Here is a 25,426-nt window from a genome sequence, read left to right on the forward strand (position 1 = left end):
GCGCGGCTCGGACGTCCTCTCGGCGGCCCGTACCGCCGGCGGCGGGTCGGTGGAGGGCCGGCTTACTGGCACGTGCCGCAGAGCCGGCCCCAGTCAGCTCAGCGCGATAATGGCGGTTGTTGAGTGGCTGGGTGAAGTGGATGACAATTTTGAAGTACTAGACGTCCCTGACGGTTAGGACATAAGTTTTAACGTGCTCTGGGCTAAGCAGTGTTATGCTTATTTTCTGTTGCATTAGTAAATATCAGTATACTTCTAGCGAAGCGGCACAGCCGTTCCATAGCGAAAATCACACCTCATTCTGCTATCTTAGAACATGCTAGAACTTACATGGTAGAGGATGCGGTCTCCCTGTTCTTGTCACTGGGAATGAACCTAACCTCCCCGTCTCCTCCTCTGGGCAGTATGAAGGACCAGCGTCTGACGCGGGACGCCATGAAGCGCTACCTGGAGGAGCACGGTGACCAGGTGATCGTCATCCTGCACGCCAAGGTGGCGCAAAAGTCGTACGGAAACGAGAAACGCTTCTTCTGCCCACCGCCCTGTATCTATTTATACGGCGACGGCTGGCGGCGCAAACGGGAACAGATGCTGAAGGAAGGAGAGTCGGAGCAGGGCGCGCAGCTGTGCGCCTTCATTGGCATCGGGAACTCAGACCAGGACATGCAGCAGCTCGACCTCAATGGAAAGGTACGTGTAGTGTGGTGCGGAGGAAGCGGGGTTGATAGGGGTGACGATGTGGCAGTGTGAATCATCCTTTAGCTAATGATGGACTATTATGCAGCGGAAATGTTTACCCAAGGTGCCGTTTTGCGGGCTAGTGTGGTTCTGCTGTCGGAAATGACTTCCTCAGTAATTGGCTGTGCAGCGTAGGTTTCGGCTTAATGCCTGTTTTCGTTGTTCATTAATGTCTTCCTGTCAATTAGCGTAAGACTGTTACGGCCTGAAGTGTTGTGTATGCGGACAAAGCTGCACTTGTCTGACCTTACTGACGTGTGCGACCATTCACAGCACTACTGCGCGGCCAAAACCCTGTTCATCTCCGACTCGGACAAGCGGAAACACTTCATGCTCAGCACCAAGATGTTCTACGGAAACGGCATGGACATCGGCGTGTTCCACAGCAAGCGCATCAAGGTCATATCCAAGCCCAGCAAGAAGAAGCAGTCGCTGAAAAACGCGGACCGTAAGTAGAGATACATTCTGCATGCTTAGTGCGATCGCCGTTTTACTGTCGGCATTTTTTCCCATGATTTGCATAAAAAACATTAGGTACTTAAGCCGTTACTACGTGCCTTTTCTCCGTCTCTTCGTTCGCTGTTCGTTTCACGTTGAGCTGTGTCCTAACCCCGCCTTTCTCTCTCGCCAGTATGTACCGTTGAGCTGTGCTCTAACCCCGTTCTCCTTTCTTTCTCGCCAGTGTGTATCGCCAGCGGCACCAAGGTAGCGCTGTTCAACCGGCTGCGCTCGCAGACGGTCAGCACGCGCTACCTCCACGTGGAGAACGGCAACTTCCACGCGTCGTCCACGCAGTGGGGCGCCTTCACCATCCACCTGCGTAAGTGACGAGTTCACTCTGACATCAGTCGGACAGGGGATGGGGCCGCCGAGGGCCGGTGTCTAGCGGGCCTGTGGGTCGTGGTTTGCATTTGAAACGGGAGTGTGCTATTAATGTCGATGAGACGCTCATGGGTTGCACATTTTCAAGTTTTGTTAATGGGCCTCGAGACAGGAAAAAAAAAACTCGAAAACACTAGTCCGCATGATGAGTGAAAGGTTGGATTCTGTCAAGCCTCCAGGCTGTCGGAGTTATTATGTGCCTGTATCATCTTGTTGCCGTACTTCGGCGGCAGCGGCTTCATATTCTCCGTACTCGCTCCATCCCTGACCGCCCATTTCCTCCTCTCTGCGCAGTGGACGAGTCGGAGTCGGAGTCTGAGGAGTTCACCGTCCGCGACGGCTACATCCACTACGGCAGCACGGTGAAGCTGGTCTGCTCCGTCACCGGCATGGCGCTGCCGCGACTCGTCATCAGGAAGGTGGACAAGCAGATGGCCCTGCTGGACGCCGACGATCCCATCTCGCAGCTGCACAAGGTGGCCTTCTACATGAAGGACACAGAGCGGATGTACCTGTGCCTCAGCCAGGAGCGCATCATTCAGTTCCAGGTGAGGACGGCGCCCGTGGGATGTTCAGGCTTCAGATATTATATAGTGACGTCAGCTCACGAATTAACGATCCTTGTGGAAGTTACGTGCTAGTTTAACGTAACGAATTGTTTGACAGAGATAATGCGGGGCAAGTATCGATAGATTCCTCTCATCTCCCTCAGGACACGGAGGCATAGCATGTAGGAGGCACTCAGTTTTAGCCCTCTGACGTCATTCTCGCCCCCGCAGGCGACGCCGTGTCCCAAGGAAATGAACAAGGAGATGATCAACGACGGCGCGTGCTGGACCATCATCTCGACGGACCGGGCCGAGTACACCTTCTACGAGGGCATGGGCCCCGTGCGGACGCCCGTGACGCCCGTGCCCATCGTCCACAGCCTACACGTGAGTGTCAACACACGACCGGAACACGACCGCCGCCACTCACTTAGTATGGGTTCGATTATAGCAGTTTTCAGGCTCTTTCACTGCGGGTCAAAGTTCTACCGCTTTTGTTTATGGTAATTCGTGGTTCGGTCTTGTAAGTGAAGTTACTTGCATCTAGTTCAATCCAGACGAATATCCATACTGCGTCGGGAACTGGTATCACGCAGTTCCCAACAACAACGTGCCCCTCCACACCCTCCCTCTGATCATCTCTCTGACCTCCGGCCTCTGCCCCTCAGCTGAATGGCGGCGGCGACGTGGCGATGCTCGAGCTGGCCGGAGAGAACTTCGGCCCCAAGCTGAAGGTGTGGTTCGGAGAGGTCGAGGCCGAGACCATGTTCCGCTGTGGAGAGTCTATGCTGTGTGTGGTACCCGACATCTCAGCGTTCAGAGGCAACTGGCAGTGGGTGCGGCAACCGACCAACGTGAGTGCCGAGAGGGAGACCGGACGGGTGGGGTCGACGGCGCTAGGGTTTGTTAGTTCTCTATCGCTTTCATTTCTCGTTCAGTAAGACTCGTGGAAGATGAAATGAGTTGATAGATAGGCTCATGGCGTTGTAGTTACATGGTACATGGGCTCATTGTACTTTAATATTTCATTGACAATGACGAATATTGTTTTGGGTAAAATCTGATTTCTACTCTTGTTGATTCAGTTAGACAGACATTGAAACCGTACCATTACCAGCTGCTATGTTTGCCTGTGAAATCGCCAGCGTCAGGCTGGTGCCTGACCGGTGCCTGAACTGTACCTGACCGCAGCTGTCTGTCCCGCTCCCCAGGTACCGGTGTGTCTGGTGCGGAACGACGGCGTCATCTACGCCACGGGTCTGACGTTCACCTACACCCCGGAGCCAGGGCCGCGGCCGCACGTATCCGGCGTCCACGACGTGATGCGGCCCGGCGCGCCGCCGCCGCCGCCGCCCCCCGCGCCCGCGCCGCAGCGCATCGCCGCCATCGACAACATCATGCCGTACGACACGCCGCCTAGTATGTAGGCGGCCTGCCCCGGCCGGGCCGGGCGGGGCACGGGCCGCCCAGTCGTGGGGACGGCGCTCAGTGATGGGTGACGGCGGCGCGCGTGGACAGTGGCCCGGGACGGACGGACAGACGGCCGACCGGCCTCGGCGCCGGCGCGTTTCATGTGATATTGAAATATTATCGTGGTGCACCGACGCGGCGCAGACTATGTGGCGGTGCGCGCGCTCGTTGACCTGCCGAGTGGTGTGTGTTTGTGTATGTGCCTGTGAGCGTGCGGCGGCGCGCGCCGGACGCGGTCGAGTCTCAGCGCGCGCGCGGAACGGCGGCCGACAGAGCCGTCAACTGTTTGGATGTACAAACCTTGTTATACATAATATGCTAGAAGTGTCGTCGCGATCTCGGTGCGTAGACGTGTGTGTGCGTGCGTGTGTGCAGAGGCCCGCCAGTGCCCAGGCGGGGAACAGACAGCTAACAACCAAAGGTTTCACCAGCTGTCGTGCGGCGCTCGGTCGCCAGAGGCGCCACCGTCGCCCACTAGGCAGGCCGGCGCTCGGCCCCTCTCAGATCCTGCGCACATATTTATTTCATCTCGTTCTGTACATTGCCGCAGTTTTTCTAAGCAATAATAAATGCGATGCGATTGTTTGTGCAGTTCTGTGTTTCGGAAGAGGCCGACCAGCGTGATGACAAGAGACGCTGTGAAGTGGTTGGTGGTTGGAGTTTCTGTCATCCTTTCATGGACATTATCCAGTCACTCAGAGGGCCTCAAGAAGAGGTTTGATGTCACCAGCAGATCACATTCGATACAAATCTAGACCTGGCACTGCCTGACTCTCGGATAATTTGTGCGCCTACAACTTAAGTTAATGAATCAGCCGAAAATAAAGAGTGGCTGCACAATGAACATTCCTTTGTCATGAATTTTCTGACTTTCTGAGGGTCGTGCTGTTGCCAGGTTATCGGCCGGTGGATTTCGATGCAATCATTTATCCCACCCATTCTAGTGAATCTAAAGAATTTCTCGAGGCATCGACCGCAACACTTTTTACTTTCATTGCCTGTTCAGTTAGCTGTTACGTCATCTCCGCCTCTCATCCTCAGTATTTTTGGCGTAGCACCTGATCTTGAAACATTCCATCATAGGCATGTATAAGTTAACGAAATAACCAAATCACGACCGTTGCCTGGTCTCATGAAACCTCGAACGGAAGTGGTGGTAATTGGATCGGATGTGATGGGAATGGGTTCATCTTCGTGGTAACGTCTTTGCGCCCCTGTGCTTCTCGGACCTAACCGACCCTAGCTAGTACTCCATCTACCTCAACAGAGACGGGACCTCCCTCCGACCCCTAGAACTCCAACTATCTCGACAGAGGCAGGCGGGATCACCTTCCAACCCCTAGAACTCCAACTATCTAGACAGAGGCGGGACCTCCTTCCGACCGCTAGAACTCCATCTATCTCGACACTCGACAGAGCAAGGCGACAGACAGGACCTTCCTCCAAACAATCAGGATAGTTGTGAAGTGTGACCGTTCAGTCGTTGAAAGCCACCATCAATGACCAGCCTGTTCATTCGGGCGCTGCTTGATGCCACGCCAATTAATTCGTTTCTGCCTTCTGTGGCACACAGCTCAAGGAAAGAAGACGGAACGTACTCCTGAATTCCACCTGTTTCTTCACTTGAATTATCCCTCCGACTACCCCACGACGGAAGCGCCGGATGACTAACTATCCGCCAAAATAACAGTCCGTCCGTATAAACGAGCGTCATGTATTTGGTCGGCGTCGTTCTGTACATGTGCATGTGAGGGCAGGCCCGGTCGCACGGCCCGACAGGACTCAGCAGGCTCATACTTTCAGACATATAAAATTAGCATAATGGAGCGCCTCCGGTCATGAGAACAAGCATGAGCTGGATACGGTAATTATGTACACAACCGCAGTAGCGCCGCAGCAATACGGTGGGAACTCGTTTAAAACGAATCGTTAAAATGCACCAGTTAGAAGCAGATTATTTCAGTCAGTTGGATACGAATGCAGGGTTATGGGGAGCAATGTTTCATAATTAGACTAGTAGCGAGTAATGTCTGAAGAATGTTGTGGTTATGCAATTTTCAATACACCGTGGGAACTAAGGCTATAAGCGAACGCCAGCAAGACATCGACAGGAGTCAGCAGCACTCCCCCAACAGTCGACAGCCCGCCCTCCTGAAGGCTCCTCGGACCCCGTGGATACTAGCAGTAGGCCTACACAGTACACAATCTCTGACACAACGCACACCCAGTCGTTGATCTATCCTACACTCGTCGAGCTCGTATCACAGACAATGCCCGGTCGCAGACACGGCGGCGGCGGCGGTGGCTACCCTCGTCAGATGGCCACCCACTGCTGGACGTAACTGGACCGTACCCAGGCGCCGTGACTCGTGTCGTGTCAGCCAACTGAGCGGTTTCGGTCACTATGGGGTCGCCACTGGACCAGACTATTCTACAGTACGATCTCACACTCAACGCCGTACACTAGCGGGGCTCTGCTGAATCAGTCAATTAACGCGCATCACTGTACAACGAATATCTTGCGGAAGACGTTTTGCTTACACAAATATGCATCGATTAGTGGAAACAGCGGCATGCACACGAAATATCGCGCAGTTCTAAACTAAATATAACTTCGATAGCATTGATAACGTGTTTCTATAATATGTCGTTCGCATTCATGATGAATAGTTATGAGTGTGATGATGCGATGATGTTGATGATGATATGAAATTTTCGAGCGACTTTGTGGCCTAACGCGAATGGTCGCATGTTATCGGCACTATGAAACTAGTTATTTCGTTAGTCGAGTCGCTAGCAGGCATGTTCTCGGTCCCCAACAGTCCTATTTCTTTAGTTTATACAACAACCACTCCCGTTTCTGCTATGCGTCGCACTCCAAGTCCAAGCTGCATCCTATAACAACAATCTCAGGAGAGCCACCGATCAGGCCACTGCACTGTTAGTCCACAAGAGTCCCAGCTCTCAATGAGCCGTCTCGCCCAGTCTACACACAGCGGCACGGCCGGCGGATCCTGTCCCCCTCACTGTGCTGGGAGCGGTCGCCGCACCAGGCCCGCTATCCGTACCGGCTCAGTGGGCTGACGGGGCCGCTCTCCCTTGGCTGCCTGCAGGTACCGCGCCGCCAGCGGCTGGTCCGTGCTGGAACACAGGGACACAGTATGTCATCGGGTGGTCAGTGATAAAACATGGCAGATAAATATGCCAGTGGCTTGTATGTGATGAAACGCTGTACAATATCATATAAGCTCCACCACACCTACCCTGCTGCGTAGGTGAGTCGTTAGGTACTCACTTTGTGGCGTCCTGCAGGGGCGGTCTGGGCGGCATCCCTCTGGGGGCCGGGACGGTGCCGATACCCTTACTGCCCAGCGTGTCCGACCGACTGGATGTCTGACAAAGGGACGACAAACGTCAGAAAGTGTGAGCACAGCTGGCGATTTACAAGTGGCAGAGCATAACGATCAGGTGTTTAGTAATAGTAACATACCCTTTAACGTGAGTAGCCCAATACCACCACACAATAACTGAGACGGTTGTAGACACCATCCAAACGCAAACAATCGTACACGTTCACGCACAAGACACCACACTCCACACAGTTCCTCTCCGGCCCATTTCACCACCGACCAGTCCCCACCGCCCGGCCGGGCGGTCGGACGGTCAGCAGTGTGTTCTCTCTCACCTGTTCTCCAGTCCGCGGCGCCGCCGTCGCCGCCGCCGCGGAGTCGGCCGGAGGCTCCCGTAGTCGCGGTGTACTCAGGGACGATACAGGAGTGGAGGCGCTCGGAGCCGAGCCCAGCGTGGTGCGCAGATCTGTCGGAGGAAGACAGCTCGTCAGTGGGGGGCGGAGGGAAATTGAGGGGGGGGGGGGAGATTGGCAGCGGCACTTACATGTGGTGACAATGATGCGTTGGTCCCAGCGAGGAAGGAAAACTATCATTTGGCAGCATGTGCTGCCACAAACTGATACGTTGCTGCCCAGAACTGATACAGTACTTGACGAACAAGTCTTTTCTTCAAACGCATGTCTCCAACGTTGAGTAAAAGCGTCACCCTTACAGTGAAGGCCCGCCAGAAATACAGGGTGTTCGCGATAAATTTGACACTCCACCAACTCTATTGAAAATGCTTGATATCTCAGGAAGTAACCGATGGATTTCCACCATTCAAATTACAGACGATAGCCCAGTACATGTAGTTTTCAATGCATTCAAAAAATTGTCCCCATCAATCTTCTAACACCTTCAGTGAGCCACTTGACCTGGAGAAGATGGTCTTCACATGGTCTCTACAGAGACATGAGGACACCATCTTCAGCCTTGCTGGTCGTTTGACTTTGATGTTACAACAGGCATCGCTGGTGTTTTTTGCAGCTACGCCACATAAGCAACAGCTCATAAGATTGCAGTCTTTTGACTTAGGGGGTCAAATGTTCGGCCCGGTGAGGTTGAGGAAATTCTCCAAAAGTGACTTTTGACTCTTCGCGGAGGGAAAGCCAGGCGACAAGTTTTGTTGGCATGTGAGCCGATGTCCATATGGTCACTCTCTCCACTCATGGCCTCACTGTCGCGCTGAGCAGCTTCACACAGCCTCACGAGGGCAGCTGAAGACCTCCCTTGAAGATGTGGTAGCTCATGATGTTGCCGTCGCTGAACGGGCAGTCGCCACACTGTCTCCTACAGGCCAATGCGTCCATGTTCCGAACGCAGCTCTTTAATTTCACTCTAGCGGCCTTACCAGCGTTTGAAGAGCATTTATCAGCAGTCAAACATGAAAACCGGCGCGGTTGATCATTATGCACGCCACTGTCTTCAAGGATTGTGACAGGTTCCAATTAACCAAGCTCAACAACTTTTCCACCAATAACAAACAACATACTGAGCTAAATATTGCCTTTTACAGATAAAGAATATTCCAACTGGTCTTGAAATAAGAGAGAAATGAAAAACTGTCAAATTTATCGCGAACACCCTGTACACACTGCTGACTTCAAAGTGAGGGCCTCTGTGTACTGACCTGACGCCGAGGTGAGTGATCCGGCCTGTCCGTGGAAGTAGCCGGCCACCGGCGGCCGGCCGCGCGGCTGCGACTGCAGGTCGTTCAGCTGCTTATTCAGCCAGTTTATCACTGCAGACAGAGTCACAGGATGAGACGTCAGATCACACCCCACATTTTGGGGGCAGGGATACACATACACGGATCGATGACAACTACTGGGAGTCAACGATCTAGAAATTACTAATGACTCCTGCAAGCACACTACACGTGCCATAGATGGTCCATTTGTAGTTTATCAAATACGATAAAATATCACCACTCGCCCATGTCACACCGATCGACCAGCTCTCCGCGGCAGCCGACTGCGGCGGCGTCTCACCGTTCTCGTTGGTCTTGGCCAGTTTCTGGGCGGTCTCCAGTTTGGCCTGCAGCTCGGCCACCTCCGTCTGAAGCCGGTCGGAGTGGGCGGCGGCGGCCGTCTGACGCTCGGAAGTCTCCCTCAGCTGCTGCTCCAGCTGCTGGCGCTGCTCAGCCGCCTCCGTCAGCAGCCGCTCCTGCTCCACGGCGATTTGGCTGCGCAGCTTCAGCTGGAACACAGAGACACGCACAGCTGGATTACAGAGCACACCAAATACACTGCGACCGGCCGCGCCTACCTCACAGTGATCTGGCTGCGCAGATTCAGCTAGAAAGGGCGGACACACGTGATAGGCCAGGGCATAATTTTAGTTTAAACATAAAAATTAGACTCAAAAGTAAATCAAATATGAACTAGAACAGCACCCAACGCTCCTAAAACAACGGCACCCGCCGGTGAATTTGGAGACAGACGGCTCGACGCTCGGCCAAGTCGTACCTTGGCGTGATGTGCCTTGGTCTCGGCCTGCAGCTTCCTGATAATGTCATTGGCCTTCAGCAGGTCCTGTGACACCGTCTTCACCGTCTTCTCCCGGCGAGTCAGCGTGCTCTGCAGCTCCGTCACCTGGCTCTCCAGCCGCTCCTGTGGTCGGCGGAGACGGAGAACGAACGGTAAAAGGGGGGTGGTGAGATCGACACGCTGGATATAAGTCGACTGAACAATGTAAGCAAGTGTTCTGAGCGTCCTCCGACGGATAGCCAACACAATGATGGCGAAAGTACATGGTGCTGTGGCCATGACTTCCAGCAGAAATATAGGCCAGGGTGTTGTTTCAGGAGGTGGATATACGTACCTTGGACTGTTGGGCGGCCTGCTGCAGTTGCTCCTGACGCTGCAGCAGCTGCTGCTGGTCGCGCACCTCCGTCTCCAGCACGGCCACCCGGGTCCGCAGCTGCTGAACTGGAGTCACAGACAGAGCAGAAGTCACAATAAAGTCACACATACAAACTAACAGAGCAGAACAGAGCAGGTCACAAAATAGTGGCACACACAAAGTCCGCATCAGGTCCGCAGTTGCTCAATAAGGGTGCACACTGCACACAGCGCACGGGTCACTAACGTGACAGGCAAAAAGTCCGTCTCTAGCACGGATATTCGTTCAAAAGATGTTACACCGAGCTAGCACAAACCTACACAAGTCAGGATACAGCCAACGTCTCCCTGGCATGAATGAGCGGTGGTAAATAGAAAGACGAAGCCTCATGGTGCATGCACGAGTTCACAAGCACACTCCAAATGCGTTAATATCATACGATTTTCATTACGAGTCCTCCGACCAGCCACCGCACTGCTCGCCCCTCACATCCCCTGACTGACCTGATTTGCTTTTTCCGTGGTACTCCTCGTCTAGTGAGGCGTTCTGCCGCCGGAGAGCGGCCACCTCCTGTTTGAGCTGACGGTGTTCGGTCTCCAGCGACTTCAGCTGACTCTCCACCTCCCTGACGGGGAAAACGGGAAGAAAGTTTTGTCTTCAGTTGGCTCTCAAATCTCCATCTCCCTAGCAGAGTACGGGGAGAGAACAGAGGCTACACAAAGTCAGCCACACCCGCCGATTACCTACCTGAAGTCAGACTTGTAATCAAAGCGTGTTTGCTTCCTCTAAAGTCTAAGTCAAAGCTACCAACGGAGTCTATCGAACGCGTCGCGCACTTAGTTTGAGCTCACGGAGTAACGGCCACTGATAGCCCAGTACTGGTCTGCCACGGGTCCCTTCAGCTCCGGTCGGACCGGGGTAGTACTGGACCAGGAGTGTTGTCCGCGCACCGACCTGCAGCGGACCTCCTGTTTGTACTTGGTCTCGGTCAGCTGTCGGCACTGCCTGTCCAGCGTCTCGGCGCGCTGCTCCAGCTGCTGCGTCTGCTGACGGTGCTGGTCCACCAGCCGCTGGCGCTCCGCCTGCTGCTTCTGCTGCTCCTCCCACTGCGCCTGTGTCAGTCACAGCAAGACGTCGTCAGCGTACAGCCTGTGCAGCCCAGAGACCATCGGTTCGCAAGGATGGGAATGCCTACAGCAGTGTCCAACAATCGGGAATGTTGCCGATATCGCGACGCCAGTTGCATGTTCTGTCGGCAACAGCTACATAAGTGAAGCAATTATTAAATTTCAAGTAAAACAAAGGTAACACTGTTAAACACGCGCCCCCGGCTCGGCAGACCCACGCACCTGTCTGGCCTTGTCCCGCTCGGCTGCCAGCTGCTGCTGCAGCTGCGAGCTGCTGGTGGTGCTCAGCTGCTGCAGCTCGGCGCGCAGCTGCTCCAGCTGAGAGCTGCGCTGCGCTAGCAGCTCCTGTGTATGCCGCAGCTGGCTGGTGTGACTCTGCTCGGCGCTGGAGCGCCGCTCCCGCTCAGACTGCAGCTCCTCCTGTCAGAGTACATACATTAAGGGAAGGTTAGGTCAAATCAGGTCAGGGACCGCGGGAGGTTAGCTAAGGTCAAGTAAGGTCGTGATGCGTTTTGCGTTTTATGTGAGGTTGCCATTAAAATCATGCGACACACGGGCAAGAAAGTTAAAAAAGTCTGACAACAGCCTCCTAATGCGACAGACAGGGATAGGTTCATCAGGTGCAGAAAATAAACATTGAACAGCGACTACAATTATAGGATGTATCGTTCAGCCTCGCGCTACCATCCATCACACCCGCCGTACCTTGATTGTTTTGATTGTTTTGGCGAGGTAGAGCTTGAGGTCCGAGTCGGAGGCAGCGGCTAGCCTGAGCGCGATGTGGGACAAGTGTCGGAATGGGTTCACTTCGACGACTTCCAGCAGGGCCTGGCGTTCCCCACACCCGGCCGTGTCCACGTGCAGTGAGAACCTGCGGAGCGGGGGACGGGTGAGTCGTCGGTAGGGTAGCAACGACACTCGAGTACATCACAGCAGCGCTAGACAGAACAGAAACCACGCAACATGGTAAGAATGTTACGATCATCACCTCAACAATGATCTTCCTTTTGCGAGGCAATTACTTAATCAGAATACCAAGTTTTAGGGTATTCATTTATAGCAAGCAAACCAAATGTATGATTCTCAAACGTCTAAGTGGCCGCACCAACCGATCCCGGACTGACCTGGGGCTCTCTGAGCCCGCCGCCTCTCCGACGCACTGTTCCACCAGCTCGGTGAATTTGCGCGGAAACTGTGCAAAGTCCACCAGCAGTCCCTGGGCCGAGCGCAGCTGACTGAAGCTGTCCTCCCGCAGCGTCAGCACGTAGTGGAAGAACGGGTCCTCGTCCGAGGTCAGCATAATCTTCAGCGTCTGCGGACGGGGAACCAAAACAGATTCAGCCATTGCTGATTAGGCATTACAAGGTTGATGAGAATATCACATCTCAGCATTGCGTTCCCTACAAGACAAAGACAAACAGTTCGGCTGGTCAGCCATGAGACTGCAAGGGCCACCCCATAGCTCCATTGCTGAAGCCTCGGGCTTGTGGTCAAAGTTCAAGCTCGGTAGGGCGCTCACATCGACCGATACATAAGACTCCTGACGGGGATGGTCTGTTGCTGATGGAAGCCTGAAGCGGCCCCGGCCAGTTGAAGGCAGTTTAGGGAGGACGATAGTGCCAGGAAAGGTAGTGCTGAAGGATCGCAAATGAAAGGCGTCCGTGCAAATTTTGTTATGGGTGGTTCTTCGCACATAGTCCACGCAAAACTTTGCAGGCAAACAGAGTTCCTCAATCCCATATCAGATCACAACCATGTCGACCCCTTATTGCCGACTCCTGTAGGTATTCCCATTAGCTTGCCCTCACCAAATACCGTCAGAAGATCCCGGAGGCCCACTCCGATGGTGCTAACTCAGACCATCCTACCCGTAGCACCTCACTTTCAACTAATAATTGCCAATACATACATATTTAGTGCCAAGGTCAAACTGTTCTCATTCTGCTTCAGCCCACCACACATACATAATGCTGGCAATATATGTTGCACATCACACTAAGGAGGCATGGCTCATCACCTGAGAGCTGTTGCTAATTGGCTCAACAGCACAGACTGACAATAGAGCTAATCATTATTCCTTATGTCTATACTCTATACCATGTCCTGCTTCAGGTCAAGCTATGGGGGTAAGGGGAAGGAAACGGTTTTTGGCACCTAGGCCCCAGATTGAGAAAACAGGTGGCCTTATGACATTGTATGACACTCCTTAACAGGGGTGTCATCACACACTCCACTTCTGTGGTTTCTTGCCCATCTACCACAACCACTAAATGCTATCATAGTCTCAAGTGGAAGGTGCACTCTGCTAGGGTGCACTAGGGTACCAAGGGTTGGTGACTGGTAGGTGAGGGTCTGTGCTAATGCATTGAGCATGCTAGCTAAAATACATTGGGTAATGAAGATTCACAGGGACAAAGAAATGTTTGACAATGAAAAATGAAGGCTAGATGTCCTGCAGTGCAATACATAGGTACCATTTAGCAGAGTTCTATTACCTTGCTAGGAGTGTTGACCATGGCAGACTGGTCAATCTGAATGGTGATGTCACTCCTCTGCTGCTGCTGGTCCGGACCATGCTTGTGCAGCACAGGACAGCGCAGTGTCTGCACCGAATCCATGACGAATGATGGGTTTGTGTGGAATTCTCAATAGCGCCCGCTACCCTGGTCTCTGAAAAAGCCCAATTTTACAGTCATGAGTCAAGTGATATAAGTACAGCTCTACAAGGTTATGCCACAGTCAAGGCAATAAGTGAAACTTTTCATGACTATCAAGCATCAAAGTTTGGTGAGCATCAAAAATTAAAAGTGAAACTCCGCTTTTCCGAGACATCTTATATCCTTTAACCTAGTTCACTGAAAGCTGGATGTAGTAACATAAAGTGGAAGTGCCAAAATCATGCAAATTGTAATAATTACAGATTTTATCATCTAGGCATCCAATAATGAAAATGACCCTTCGTAAAAATGCACGTTAACGCCGGGGCATTAACGTGCATTTGCGGGGCCTTCACGGGTGTCTTCTGAGAAGAACTGCGTTTGCAAACTTAAAAAACAAATTGAAGCATACAAAAATAACTAAAGAAACTTCGAGTTTACCCTTGAAATGAAAATATGAACGAAAAATAGCAAACAAACAACTAGTTACCGCTTACCTTTTCAATTTCCGCGCGACGGCAATCTCGACGCACCACAAACGTATCTAGGCAATCGACAAGGATGTCGGAAATCTATCGGAGATGCGTGAAAAGCAGTTCTTATAAAAGTGACGTCATTTGAAATAAATACTTGCTTACTTACTTACTAGTTACTTACGAAGTACAGAATTTGGATAGGCCAGACTAGGCCTTTAGAAACCTTTCTAGTCGAGCTCCTCGTGCGTCTGACTATTCATCTGCGTGAGGGATGTCGTGTGCATGGTGTGCCCAGTGAGCGTCAAGCCGGTTTTTGAATTGGTTCAGGGTGTCGGATGCGACCAAGGCGATGCGACGGCCACTGACGGTAGGCTGTTCCAGTCGTTGATGACCCGGATGGAGAACGCGTTGCGCCGAATCCTGGAGACCGCTCGCGGCTTGGCTAGTCTCCATTGGTGTCCTCTTGTAGCAGGAGTTCTGTCGGCTGCCATCTCGAAGAAGTTGCGAGGGTCCATGTCCAGTCCAATACAATATTTCTCAGACATCAACATCGGCCCTCCAGCGGCCCTCGGCCGTCATAGCAGTTTGTTTCTTTTGCTTATTCACCCTTGCCCCTAAGTGGCTATTTGCGCCCTTTCACAACAGGTCTACTGCTCCTACTTTATATTTAGGATATGTTAGTGCACGAGCCCGCCCTTACCCTTGGTCGCGCAGCAGAGAACGGAAGTCAGACAGTCCGGTTGATGGGCGGCACCAAGCAGATGACACCCCAGTCCCACCTCCAAAATAACCCCTCACAGAATACGCCACCCGGACCGCAGCACCATATTTTCGTCGTCATCGAAGTAGATGGTCACGGTTGCCATAAAGCGCTCGCCCAAACCGCTGAGTTCCCTCTTAGCTCATTGGAGACCCCACCCCTAAATCGATGAGGGCAATTGCTCGTGCTCTGACTCTACCGTCAAGCTAGTGTGTCAGTCAGCCGACCGGGCTCGCTGTCCCAGAAACAGCACAGCTGAGCTCCCTCAACGACGGGCCCTCATTGACACCTGAGCCATCAGTACAGCCGTCGCGAGAACGACCCCAGAGGTCACGATTGGATTCCGGTCCTCCGACCGTCTCAGAATCGATCTCCGATAGAAATTTTCCGCCCCGTCCACCACTCGTCTGGGGTGGCAGAGCGCCGTAGAAGCATACCAGTTACTCACAGACCACTGGTTGGGCTCCAGAGTCGACCTTCACAGGATCGGCTGGCCCGCTTCCCCTCAAAGAGCTGCGACAAATGCAGCAGTATAACCAGTGCATGAGGGGCGCGCTGTTTCATCTGCAGGAAAGTGGCAGACAGGCCAGTCCACGCTTGTGCATGTCGAAGTGTTTATTCATCATGTATGAGCCATGAGGCAGTCGAAAGTGAAATGCATTCATTCCTTTATCTCCAACTAGAGTATACGTTTTGCATAAGTAAATACAATTAAATGATTGTGAAAGTGAAGTGCTCCATTCAAACATACGGACACACGGGATCAACAAACAAGCTCAGAACATACACAACAAACGAAAATGACTACCACCAATATCACACGAACAGTTATCCACAGGCAAACAAGCACACATCGCGGTAGCTACAACGTGCAATACACCAACTTTGTTCCGGTCGTCTTCAATCTCACCAATGTATCACACTATGAACGTGCCTACCTCGAGTTCTGAGTATAACTCTGTTCGGAAGCACCTGGATTACACCACCGCACATCACAGGCTATGGCTACAGTAACACACTCATAGGTTATGGCCACAGAAACACAAAGGACACTCGGCCCCGTCCCCCACGTCCGAAGCACTTATAGCATCGGCCACATTAGCTGTCGACTGACTATTCAGTTTTTTTTTTGTCAACGCTCAGAGTGCTTCAAAGAAGAATCACGTGGTTGCCATGGCAATCCGTTCCATGTTTTCCGCGAGTGCTGCTATGTTGCTATTGGGATGACTAGCCACTTCCCGTCTCAGCGACGGCGGCTGATTCTTCTTGGTCTTCGTGTGCCATACCAGGACCTGTTCCAAAGAGAAAAGGGAAAATCAGAGAAAAACAATGATGTGTTCGTTCTTGAAGTGAGCATTATATGACACACTAGATCTGGCACCCACCTCTGTGCAATTATCCCCCAGTGACTCCCGCTCTTATTCCGAACGCTTACTAGACTGACTCACTCAGTCGCTCGATCTAACCTACCTCTGTGCACTGGTTAGCCAGCGGCTCGATCTCGTCCATGGTGATACCGAACGCTCGCAGCATCTTATCCTCCTCGTAGCCGGCGTGGTAAGGCATCAATGCGTCGGAGGCCATTACTAGCGAGAGGTTCACCGCGAACCCGGCCATGTCGACGGGGAACTGGCGGTCCACGATCCAGCCGTCGAACCAGCCCGTCACCCGACCCTGGAACATCAGAGAGAGAGAGCCGTCAAACTGGGGAGCAGGGAACGTCAAACCCGGGAACAGGCGGTCCGGGTCCACCACCCACCCGTCGAACAAGCTCGTTACCCGGCTCTGGAACAGGGGACGGATAGCCGTAAAACTGGGGAGCGAGAACGTCAAACCCGGGAACAGGCGGTCCGCCACCCAGCCGTCGAACAAGCTCGTTACCCGGCCCTGGAACAGGCCGGGACGGATAGCCGTAAAACTGGGGAGCGAGAACGTCAAACCCGGGAACAGGCGGTCCGCCACCCAGCCGTCGAACAAGCTCGTTACCCGGCTCTGGAACAGGGGACGGATAGCCGTAAAACTGGGGAGCGAGAACGTCAAACCCGGGAACAGGCGGTCCGCCACCCAGCCGTCGAACAAGCTCGTTACCCGGCCCTGGAACAGGCCGGGACGGATAGCCGTAAAACTGGGGAGCGAGAACGTCAAACCCGGGAACAGGCGGTCCGCCACCCAGCCGTCGAACAAGCTCGTTACCCGGCCCTGGAACAGGGGACGGATAGCCGTAAAACTGGGGAGCGAGAACGTCAAACCCGGGAACAGGCGGTCCGCCACCCAGCCGTCGAACAAGCTCGTCACCCGGCCCTGAAACAGGGGACGGATAGCCGACAAATCCGGGAACTGGCGGTCGACGACCCAGCCGTCAAATCAAACCAACCCGTCACCCGACCCTGCAGTATCAGATATAGCCGTGAAACCCGGGAGCAGGGAAGCGATATAAGGCACATATCATAAATAATTACGACACATTTCGTGCTCTGAAGTTATTTGATAAAAAATCATCTACCATGTAGCAGTGATCCTAGCTGCCACGCCACTATATCTTTATTGATAGCGCAACTGCCCGAAACGTCACACACCCTACGCTGTACCATCCTGTTAGACGCCACCTGACCTTTGTTTCGATCGCGAACCACGTCCACTTCTCACCTCCTGCACGATTGGAGAGCTGACCAGGTAGTCGGCCACCAGGCCCACGGGAAACATAGACACCTTCTTGGTGTGGCGCATCTGCTCCAGCAGTCTGGAGCGCACACATAGGATACAGTTAAATGGACGCCGACACAGACAACACAGAAACAGGCGGACTGAGGGCGCGGGCCCGCGACTGAACAGAGCAAACGCTGACAAGCGCGTAGCGGTGCCGCAAGGTCGGTTGTGAATCCGCCTCAGCCGATTGCAGCATGGTTAACAACTTAACGAAACATTTGTTAATAATAAATTATAAGCTTAGACCTTGAGTACGTGGTCGACTGATCACTGGTCCCTGTTCCACGGCATGACGCTAACTGACGCTACCTACCGGTACCGTGGTATTGGGTTTCCATGGAAACATCAGTAAACTCGGACGCTCTAAATGTTGAGAGTGTCCGCATTTGTTGATATTTCCATAGAAACCAGACATGGGCACGGATCCCAGGCAACCAATCACGAAAATCGAGATGGCCATTAGATTGACGGTCTTCAAGCATGAAATCATGGTGGAAAACATGGCTAATAGAAGCCTCTCAGCGAACCAACTATTTTGCATTCCTTCAGAGCTAACAGTTCAGAGAAAATCCCTCAAGATCCATCTCGGATCCATGGCTCGCGATCATGGATCCGAGATGGATCTTGAGGGATTTTCTCATAACTCTAAGCTCTGAGGGATTGCAAAATAGCTGGTTTGTTGAGAGGCATCTGTTAGCCATGTTTTCCACAATAATTACACGCTTAAAGAACACAAATCTAGTGGTCATCTCGATTTTCGTCTTTGGTCGTCTGGGATCCATGCCCATGTCTGATAGAAACCCAATACCACGATACCCTGGCAACTGAAGCAGTATGGAATTCGTGATGCTTGATCGTTACTGTCCTTAAATGACCGCTTAATCACATTCTCAACAAATGGCCGTGCAAAGATGGCTCCGGGCTCTCCGATACCGCCGGCGTGTACCTGATGTCGATCGTGTTGTCGTCGTCCAGGAAGTACATCACGCCGGTGGGCTGCGGGCTCTGGTCACGCAGCCAGGTCATGGCCGCGCGCCGGTTGGACACGCCGCGCGGCACGTACCTCTCGCTGCGGTACTGGGCCGGCATGGCGCTGGCCAGGTGCACGTACGGCATGCCTGAGATGGCAGGGTGATAAGGAGTGTGTCAGTGAGATGGGGCGGCGGATAGGGAGCGTCAGTGAACTTGCACGGCAGACTGATGGGGAACGCCAGCGAAAAAGAACGGCATAAAAACGTGGGTTGTCATTGCAACAGGACAGTTAACAGCCCAGGGCACATTATATCCAAGATACGATGAACAACCGACAAAATACAGATATTTATTCGCAAAAGGTCCACACAAAATGTGGCTTTTCGCCTTCGCACGTCACATAATAAGACATGAGTAGACACACAAACGCAGCTTTGTAAACAGGGCTAAAAGGTTCAAAATGAACTAAGAAAAAATATTTATAATAAAGAGCACAAGGAACACAAGAAAAAAGGCGTATAGTACACTGTGCACTAATTATCATCTGACCACAATCCTCGGTCCCCACTAAACACCATCTCTACAAACGATCACACATCCTACCCCTACCATCAGTCATGTCTATCTCGCTGGCCTCTCACCCAGTCTGTCTAGCAGCGCAGCCACGTGCGGTGAGCACGCGTCGGCGTCCTCCACCACCATCCAGACCAGGTGAGGGACGGTGAGCAGCGTCTGGCCGAGCCGGGTCAGCTCGGGCACCTGCTCCACGCGCCGGTAGGTGGGCGTCACCACGTACAGCACCGGCCGCGGATCGGCGGGCGGCAGCTGGCGCCGCTCCTGGCACAGGGCGGAGTCACGGGACAGAAAGGGGTGACCTGAACTCAGGTGATATGGAGTCGACACTTTTATATGTAATGCAAAAGTGATGTGTCTAAAGCTATGCCAAGTTTCGAGGTGATGCATGCCACATCGTTCTCTCAACCCAGTTGGCAATAAGACAAAACAAGAGTGGTAAAAAACACACACCAACAGGGCAAAGTTATCGGTCTTTTCAGAACTATCATAAGCACATAGGTTCATCAACTCGTGCCAACTCACCATCAAATCAGACTTGCATTTTACAGTTTTCTCAATATGGCCTGGTTCATATGGTGGAGATTTTGATTTAGTTAAGACCATGGCTAAAATTCCAATTATGCATAACAATGCTAGCAAGTATTTCATAACAGAAATCTTGAGATAGGACATGTCTTGTTTGACAAAATTTTCCTGAAATACAAAAAATATCACACACTACACTACAAAAATATATGAAAATCATCCCAACTCTTTCTTGACTGTAGGTTGATGGTAGACTATTGAGCGAATGGTTCAACATTGTGCAAACCAAATCGCCATTGGTCGAAACTATTCTTCATATGCTGAGCTGGCTGATGAGTGATGGCTCGCTCAATACCAAAGTCATGGCGAAGTGTCAAACTGTTTTGCAGATCACTCATTTCAGTGTTAAATCTATTTTGCTGAATGGCTGAAATGAAACACACAATGCTGGAAAAGTGTTGAGTTTGTACAGGGTGTCCGGAAAGTTCTGGCGCCTCTTTTGGACGTCGTCTAACGCGCGCTGTGATTATTGGACTTTCAACCAATCACCGCAGATATGACCCCTCGTTCACCGCTCAGCTAGGGGTCGCGTAAATATGACCTTGAAACCGTTTTCAGTGCTAGGTATATGGGCGAAGATGCGCCTTGTCGCTGAGAGCCCGCGCGCGAGGGCCCGGTGCGGCTTGAACGAGGTGCGAGTTGCAACGCGATGCGGCGTTTCCCGGCGAACGGTTGAGCAGGCAAAGGTGCACTCCAGATCGGAAATGTCTTAGAAAATATTCTCACTCAGCTACAACCACGGTATGCCAAAGCTGCTGAGACTGAAGCAGCATTTCAGCGGCAATCGAAGAAAATCTTGGGTCTGATGGACACAAATGTCCCATCATCTTCGTCAAGGTCAAATAAATGACTGATAGGCTGGTCCACGAGGGGTTCCTGGACACGACAATCAAGGCGACTTGCCCTAAGGGTCATGTCGCACTTCAACAGCACGGAGCGCCCTCCAACAACGCCGCTGCCGTCCAAACCAAACTGACAGAGGAGCTCGGCGGACCAGATCACCGTGGTGAAATGAGATTAGGCCACCTTATTATCCCAGCCTTAACCCGCTCGACTAAGGCATGCTACGCGTTTTGCAGAATAAGCTCTAGGCCACCTCTCATCCCAGCCTGGAGTCCCTGAACACTCGCATCATGACAGCATGGGAGGACAGGAAATGTCCTGCACCGTCAAAACCCGCAGGCGTTTCCGCCCTTGCGTCGAGGCCGTCGTCGGCACAGACGGTGGTTACAATGAATGGGCACTTAGCAGAAGGATGTGGCTTGGTGTTCCTGGTCATTGTTTCGTTCTATTGTTGAGTATCTATGGACCAAAGGCATTTATCTTAACAATGTTGAAAAGCGCCAGGACTTTCCGGACACCCTGTATATGTTTTCGCGCAATTAATCTACATATTTTGTAACTAGTGGTCGTAACTGCTCGCCGCGTGCGTGTCGCCGCCCGGCCACGGTAGCGCCGGCGCGCCGGCGGGCCGTGCGGCATATGTTTTAGGGCCTTGGTGCGGCACAGTACGTTTTGCGGGCGCGGCGCTCGGGCGCGCGGTGATTGGCGGTCGCTTACATGTCACGTGACCCGCAGTGACCTCCGGTCTGTCCGGGAGTAGCGGGTCACTCGTGTCTCAGCATTAGTCTGGACCGGGTCGGTCGCAATGTGCGTTAGCCTCCAGAGTAGCCTTGCCGGGCTCTCCGGACCGTAGCACTTGTGGCCGCCGAGTGCAGGAAACGGACTTGTTGGTCCTTTCTTGAGAGGTTCACTCGGCCTAAATTGACACCTAACCTTTTTTGGCACCCAAATCCAGACGGGAGCATTGCATGATGCAGATAACAGACGTGTATCTCGTTGACGCCGTCTATGCTGCATCATCGATGCTCCCTATTCCCAAGTTGCTTAAAACCGTGCATTTCGCCTGGGTGCACGTTTCACGGCGAAATAGAGGGGCTGTCTGTAAGCCCGTGAGCGCATGACAAGTAATGAGTTGCATATGATTTGTGCCATATCACAATTGTACCCGATCGTTTGGAGATACGGTGACTGCCTCTCGAGATTGCATTGCCTGCTGGTGTCGAAGCTGGTGCACCACAATACAGCACTGAGGTCAAATCCATGTATGTTCTTTTATTATAGGTACCGGCGCAACGAACGGACGGATTCTTAACAAAAAGTTGTGCTCGATGCTGATTTTCGAAATGGCTCCTCAAACAGTTATGGCGAATGGTTGAATTCAAGTGCAAAAAGGTGTATCAATCATTTTCTTTTCTAAATCATTTCACCTTACCTTCCTTTCCTTGCCTTACGGTATCGGGATTTTTAGGCTTAGAGCCTGTCTTACCCGATCTCATCGAGCTCCTGGTATTTTGCTTGTCGAGGATCAATCAGAATCGGGAATGGTGTATCGTAAGTGGCACCAGTGTGCATCCAGCCTCGCCTGGAAGCAGTTGAGCGATGGGGCGCAGACCACCTCAGACGGGAGTCGGTTCCAGTCGTTCACGACCCGTAGAGCGAACGAGGATCGTCGCACTCTCGAGGTTGCCGGACATTTGCTGACTTTGTATGAATGCCCACGAGTAATTCCATCGGCCAGCGTGAAGAACGTTTCAGGGTCGGTATCGAGCCCTCCGTCAAACAACACTCAGCGCCGGCGCGACAATCCAGGCAGCTCTAGCCGCGGCTCAACACTCGGCGGACCTCCTCGCAAAATGGGCGACACGGAAGATGACGATCGCGAGCCAGAAGACCCAGATCATGGTGCTGTCTCAGTGGAGCCGAGACGCCAAGGACGCCACCATCCTGATGTCTGGCACACCTGTCCCAGCGACCCCCACCGTCAAGCTCCTGGGGGTCACGCTCGATAGGCTCCTCCACTTCGGCGACCACTGCGCCAGCCTCAAGAGGAAGGCTCGCCAACCAACTGCGGAAGCTCACCGGCCACTCATGGGGGCTTCGCGAGCACCACCTGCGCGCCGTGGCCAACGGGTACATCCGCGGCGCCATCGAGTATGCGGCGGCCGCGTGGATTCCTGCGGCGTCCCGCTCCCACCTGGAGCTGGTGGACCGGGAGCTGCGCGCGGCGGCCCGCGCCGTGACTGGCTGCCCGCTATCCACGCCGGCCCACGCTCTCATGGCGGAGGATGGTCTGCCAACCGCAGAGATGCGCAGCGCCACCCTCGCCGCGAGGATGCTGGCGCGCGCCTCTGCACTGCCCGCCGAGGACCCGCTCCGTGAGCTCGCCGAAGCCACCGTCCCCTGCCGACTCCGCAACGTCACAGGATGGTGCGACCAGGGAAGACGGACACTGGGTACCCTGGGTGTCGCCGCCTCCTCGGTTGAGCCTATGGTCGCCGTACCGCTCCCGCCATGGACCTCACGCGAGGGGATCTCCATCTCCTGCGCCGTCCCGCCCGAGTGCGTCCGCAGCGCCGGCGAACACGCCCGCCGTGCAGCGGCGGAGGCACTGCTGTCCGACCTCCCCGGAGCGGAGCGGGCGACCTGGGTGTGGTCCGACGGATCGGCGGACGGCGGCACCGCACGCGGAGGAGGCGGCGCCCTGATCGCTCTCCCGACCGGCACCGAGCACACGGTCAGAGCCCCGCCGGCTCTCTCTGCTCAAGCACACGAGCCGAGCTGGTGGCCCTTCGAGCCGCGCTGGAAGAGCTCGCCAAACTAGACACCTCACCGGACCCGGACAGGTACCCGACCACCATTATCTGCCTCGACTCCAGGGCGGCGCTGCAGACAGTGGACGCGGGCCCGGCGGCACAGGCAAGCCAGCTGGGTGCTGACATCTGGCGGCTCCTTCTGCAGCTTGCCAGCAGCGGACGCCGCCTCCACCTTCAATGGGTCCCGGCCCACTGTGGCCTGCCTGGCAATGAACGAGCCGATGCCTTGGCGCGGGAAGCCGCCGAGCTAGACCAGGCCGGCGCCCCCCTGGACGTCAGGAGTATCACCCGCGCCGCCGCCAGGACTGCTCGCCGCTCTTGGCAAGAGAGCTGGCCCGACGGCTGGTACCGCTCCATCTTCACGGATCAGACTCTGCCCGCGCCGGTCCGGCTTGACAGTCGAGAGGCCGCGGTGGACGTGCATCAACTTCGGGCCGGCCACTGGAGCATGTCAGCCCAGTACCTCCACCGTATCGGCCGCCGGCCGACCGCCGCCTGCCCCGGCTGCGCGGACGCCGGCTGTCCGGCCGCCCGGTGCCTGGTGTGCGAGGAGGAGGCGGACACCCCGCAACACGTCCTGCTGCGCTGCCCGTGCCTCTGCGGGGCCCGCCTCCTCGCCATGGGCAACATTCACGGACGCCCCACCGACCTGAGACGGGACGACGTGGTGGCGGCCTTGGCCGCCGGCTTTCGGTCCTTCCAGAGCCGAACGACTACGCCCCGGTGACGGGGCCGGGGGAAAACAACAACAACAACAGCTGGTACATGAATATCATGTCTCCTCTACGTCGCCTGTAGTAGAGTGAGGGCATCTTCAGCATTCGGAGCCGCTGCACGTAGGGTTCGTGACGGATGTTCTCAACCAGTCGGGTTGCCCTGCGCTGCACTCTCTCAATCAGTCGCTGGTCCGCTCTACGGTCCCCACACGAGGTTACCGTATTCTTGGTGCGGATGAACCAGTATTCTTGGTGCGGATGAACCAGAGTCTTGAAGAGAAGAGGCAGGGTGATCTCATTAATGCGGAAGAACGGCCGCCTGATTACTGCGAGGAGCTGAGTTGCCTTTGCCGCTGCTGATGCAGCATGTTCACGGAACTTCAGTTCGGCGTCCACATGGACTCCCAGGTCCTTTTCAAGGCGTGTGCTGACTAGGGAGATGTTGCCCAGTGTGTAAGTAGCTCCATAATTTCATGTGCCTAGATGCAGCACTGTACCTACACTTCTTCTGGTTGAATGGCATCACCCATAAATCAGACCATCGTGACAAGGACGTGAGATCCGTTTGTAACGCGGCCAAATCGCTAGGAAGACAAGTGCAAGCGTACAGCTTCGCGTCGTCGGCAAACAATTTCACGGTACAGTGGACCACGTCTGGCAAGTCATTCACATATACCAGAAAGAGCAAGGGTCCCAGCACGGAGCCCTGGGGTGAGCCGCTAGCGACATCCGTCCAGTTTGAGGGACATCCGTCAATGACTACCTGCTCCTCTCTGTTTGTGAGGAAAGCCTGGATCCAAGCCAGTAGTTTGCTGGACACCTCATAGCTCTGGAGCTTACTGAAAAGTCGATGGTGTAGCACGGAATCGAAGGCCTTCTGGAAATCAAGGTAGATGACATCCACTGGGTTGCTTTGTTCGATGGCCCTACCTACTCCAATCTTCCAATGCTTCTAGTAGTTGGGTATTGCATGATCTGCCCGGACGAAAGCCATGCTGATGAGTGGACAATAGGACAGCCACAATTAACGACTGGATTTATTATCCGGGGATTTATTAAGTGGATTCTCCTGTAATAAAAATTGCTAAAATAATAGCATAGAACGTCCTAAATTTCACGGCCTAGGCTATTACGGTACCTGCCTACCGTCTCAGTCTCTCTAACTAAACCAACTCTAAACGGCCTTGGCGTTGGGCTGCGTCTTCAGCTGCATCAGATCTGTAAGAATCTGTGAATCTTGGGCTGCGTAACGATGTTTGTTGAATAGTTAGGACGCGCAGCAGCATGGATACTCTGCGGCTCTGCGTAACCAACTGCGTAGCGG

The 25,426-nt window shown here is 53.7% G+C and overlaps 3 protein-coding genes across 11 annotated transcripts in view; 1 reads left to right on the top strand and 2 right to left on the bottom strand.

Annotated features, from left to right (window-relative positions):
• LOC122365578 (recombining binding protein suppressor of hairless-like) overlaps positions 1 to 4,229 on the top strand; it is a 49,331-nt gene extending 45,102 nt beyond the window's left edge. For all 5 annotated transcript variants that reach the window (XM_043336912.1, XM_043336929.1, XM_043336920.1 and 2 more), the window contains 7 exons: positions 405 to 690; positions 1,012 to 1,186; positions 1,421 to 1,558; positions 1,915 to 2,168; positions 2,400 to 2,555; positions 2,837 to 3,022; positions 3,380 to 4,229. In XM_043336912.1, the coding sequence (XP_043192847.1) occupies positions 405 to 690; positions 1,012 to 1,186; positions 1,421 to 1,558; positions 1,915 to 2,168; positions 2,400 to 2,555; positions 2,837 to 3,022; positions 3,380 to 3,595 (1,411 nt within the window). In that variant the 3' untranslated portion in view covers positions 3,596 to 4,229. The remainder of the gene's footprint in view (positions 1 to 404; positions 691 to 1,011; positions 1,187 to 1,420; positions 1,559 to 1,914; positions 2,169 to 2,399; positions 2,556 to 2,836; positions 3,023 to 3,379) is intronic.
• Positions 4,230 to 5,338: 1,109 nt separating this feature from the next.
• LOC122365604 (spindle assembly abnormal protein 6 homolog) lies at positions 5,339 to 14,221 on the bottom strand. 2 transcript variants are annotated; one of them, XM_043336960.1, is made up of 14 exons: positions 14,153 to 14,221; positions 13,494 to 13,668; positions 12,123 to 12,310; positions 11,704 to 11,869; positions 11,221 to 11,418; positions 10,826 to 10,983; positions 10,375 to 10,496; positions 9,851 to 9,957; positions 9,496 to 9,639; positions 9,019 to 9,226; positions 8,658 to 8,768; positions 7,324 to 7,454; positions 6,934 to 7,031; positions 5,339 to 6,779 (listed from the first exon to the last, which is right to left on the bottom strand). In XM_043336960.1, the coding sequence occupies exons 2-14, from the start codon at positions 13,614 to 13,616 to the stop codon at positions 6,662 to 6,664; spliced, it is 1,872 nt and encodes a 623-aa protein (XP_043192895.1). In that variant the 5' UTR covers positions 13,617 to 13,668; positions 14,153 to 14,221; the 3' UTR covers positions 5,339 to 6,661. The 2 variants fall into 2 exon arrangements, with proteins under 2 accessions (XP_043192895.1, XP_043192902.1); XM_043336967.1 differs by lacking the exon at positions 14,153 to 14,221 and adding an exon at positions 13,917 to 14,139.
• A 1,270-nt stretch (positions 14,222 to 15,491) lies between these two features.
• Positions 15,492 to 25,426, bottom strand: LOC122365612 (galactosylgalactosylxylosylprotein 3-beta-glucuronosyltransferase S-like). 4 transcript variants are annotated; one of them, XM_043336996.1, is made up of 7 exons: positions 25,417 to 25,426; positions 19,668 to 19,838; positions 19,211 to 19,406; positions 18,544 to 18,715; positions 17,538 to 17,631; positions 16,362 to 16,565; positions 15,492 to 16,183 (listed from the first exon to the last, which is right to left on the bottom strand). In XM_043336996.1, the coding sequence occupies exons 2-7, from the start codon at positions 19,815 to 19,817 to the stop codon at positions 16,052 to 16,054; spliced, it is 948 nt and encodes a 315-aa protein (XP_043192931.1). In that variant the 5' UTR covers positions 19,818 to 19,838; positions 25,417 to 25,426; the 3' UTR covers positions 15,492 to 16,051. The 4 variants fall into 4 exon arrangements, with proteins under 4 accessions (XP_043192931.1, XP_043192915.1, XP_043192924.1 ...); XM_043336980.1 differs by lacking the exon at positions 25,417 to 25,426 and adding an exon at positions 25,354 to 25,402; XM_043336989.1 differs by lacking the exon at positions 25,417 to 25,426 and adding an exon at positions 25,276 to 25,379.

This window comes from Amphibalanus amphitrite, unplaced genomic scaffold (assembly GCF_019059575.1).
Source record: "Amphibalanus amphitrite isolate SeventyFive unplaced genomic scaffold, NRLGWU_Aamphi_draft 000028F_arrow, whole genome shotgun sequence".
Classification (NCBI taxonomy): domain Eukaryota; kingdom Metazoa; phylum Arthropoda; class Thecostraca; order Balanomorpha; family Balanidae; genus Amphibalanus; species Amphibalanus amphitrite.

What these genes read in the sequence shown, in the direction of transcription:
- LOC122365604 (XM_043336960.1), bottom strand. Translation starts at nt 13,616, where the DNA reads ATGGATTCGGTGCAGACACTGCGCTGTCCTGTGCTGCACAAGCATGGT. An exon ending in AAACAATCAAAACAATCAAG is followed by an intron (nt 11,419 to 11,703) that starts GTACGGCGGGTG and finishes GTACTCTGACAG; the next exon opens with GAGGAGCTGCAGTCTGAGCG. An exon ending in AGCGGGACAAGGCCAGACAG is followed by an intron (nt 10,984 to 11,220) that starts GTGCGTGGGTCT and finishes TGACTGACACAG; the next exon opens with GCGCAGTGGGAGGAGCAGCA.
- LOC122365612 (XM_043336996.1), bottom strand. Translation starts at nt 19,817, where the DNA reads ATGTCCTATCTCAAGATTTCTGTTATGAAATACTTGCTAGCATTGTTA. An exon ending in TGCGCTGCTAGACAGACTGG is followed by an intron (nt 18,716 to 19,210) that starts GTGAGAGGCCAG and finishes CTGCCATCTCAG; the next exon opens with GCATGCCGTACGTGCACCTG. An exon ending in GCTCTCCAATCGTGCAGGAG is followed by an intron (nt 16,566 to 17,537) that starts GTGAGAAGTGGA and finishes CTGATGTTCCAG; the next exon opens with GGTCGGGTGACGGGCTGGTT.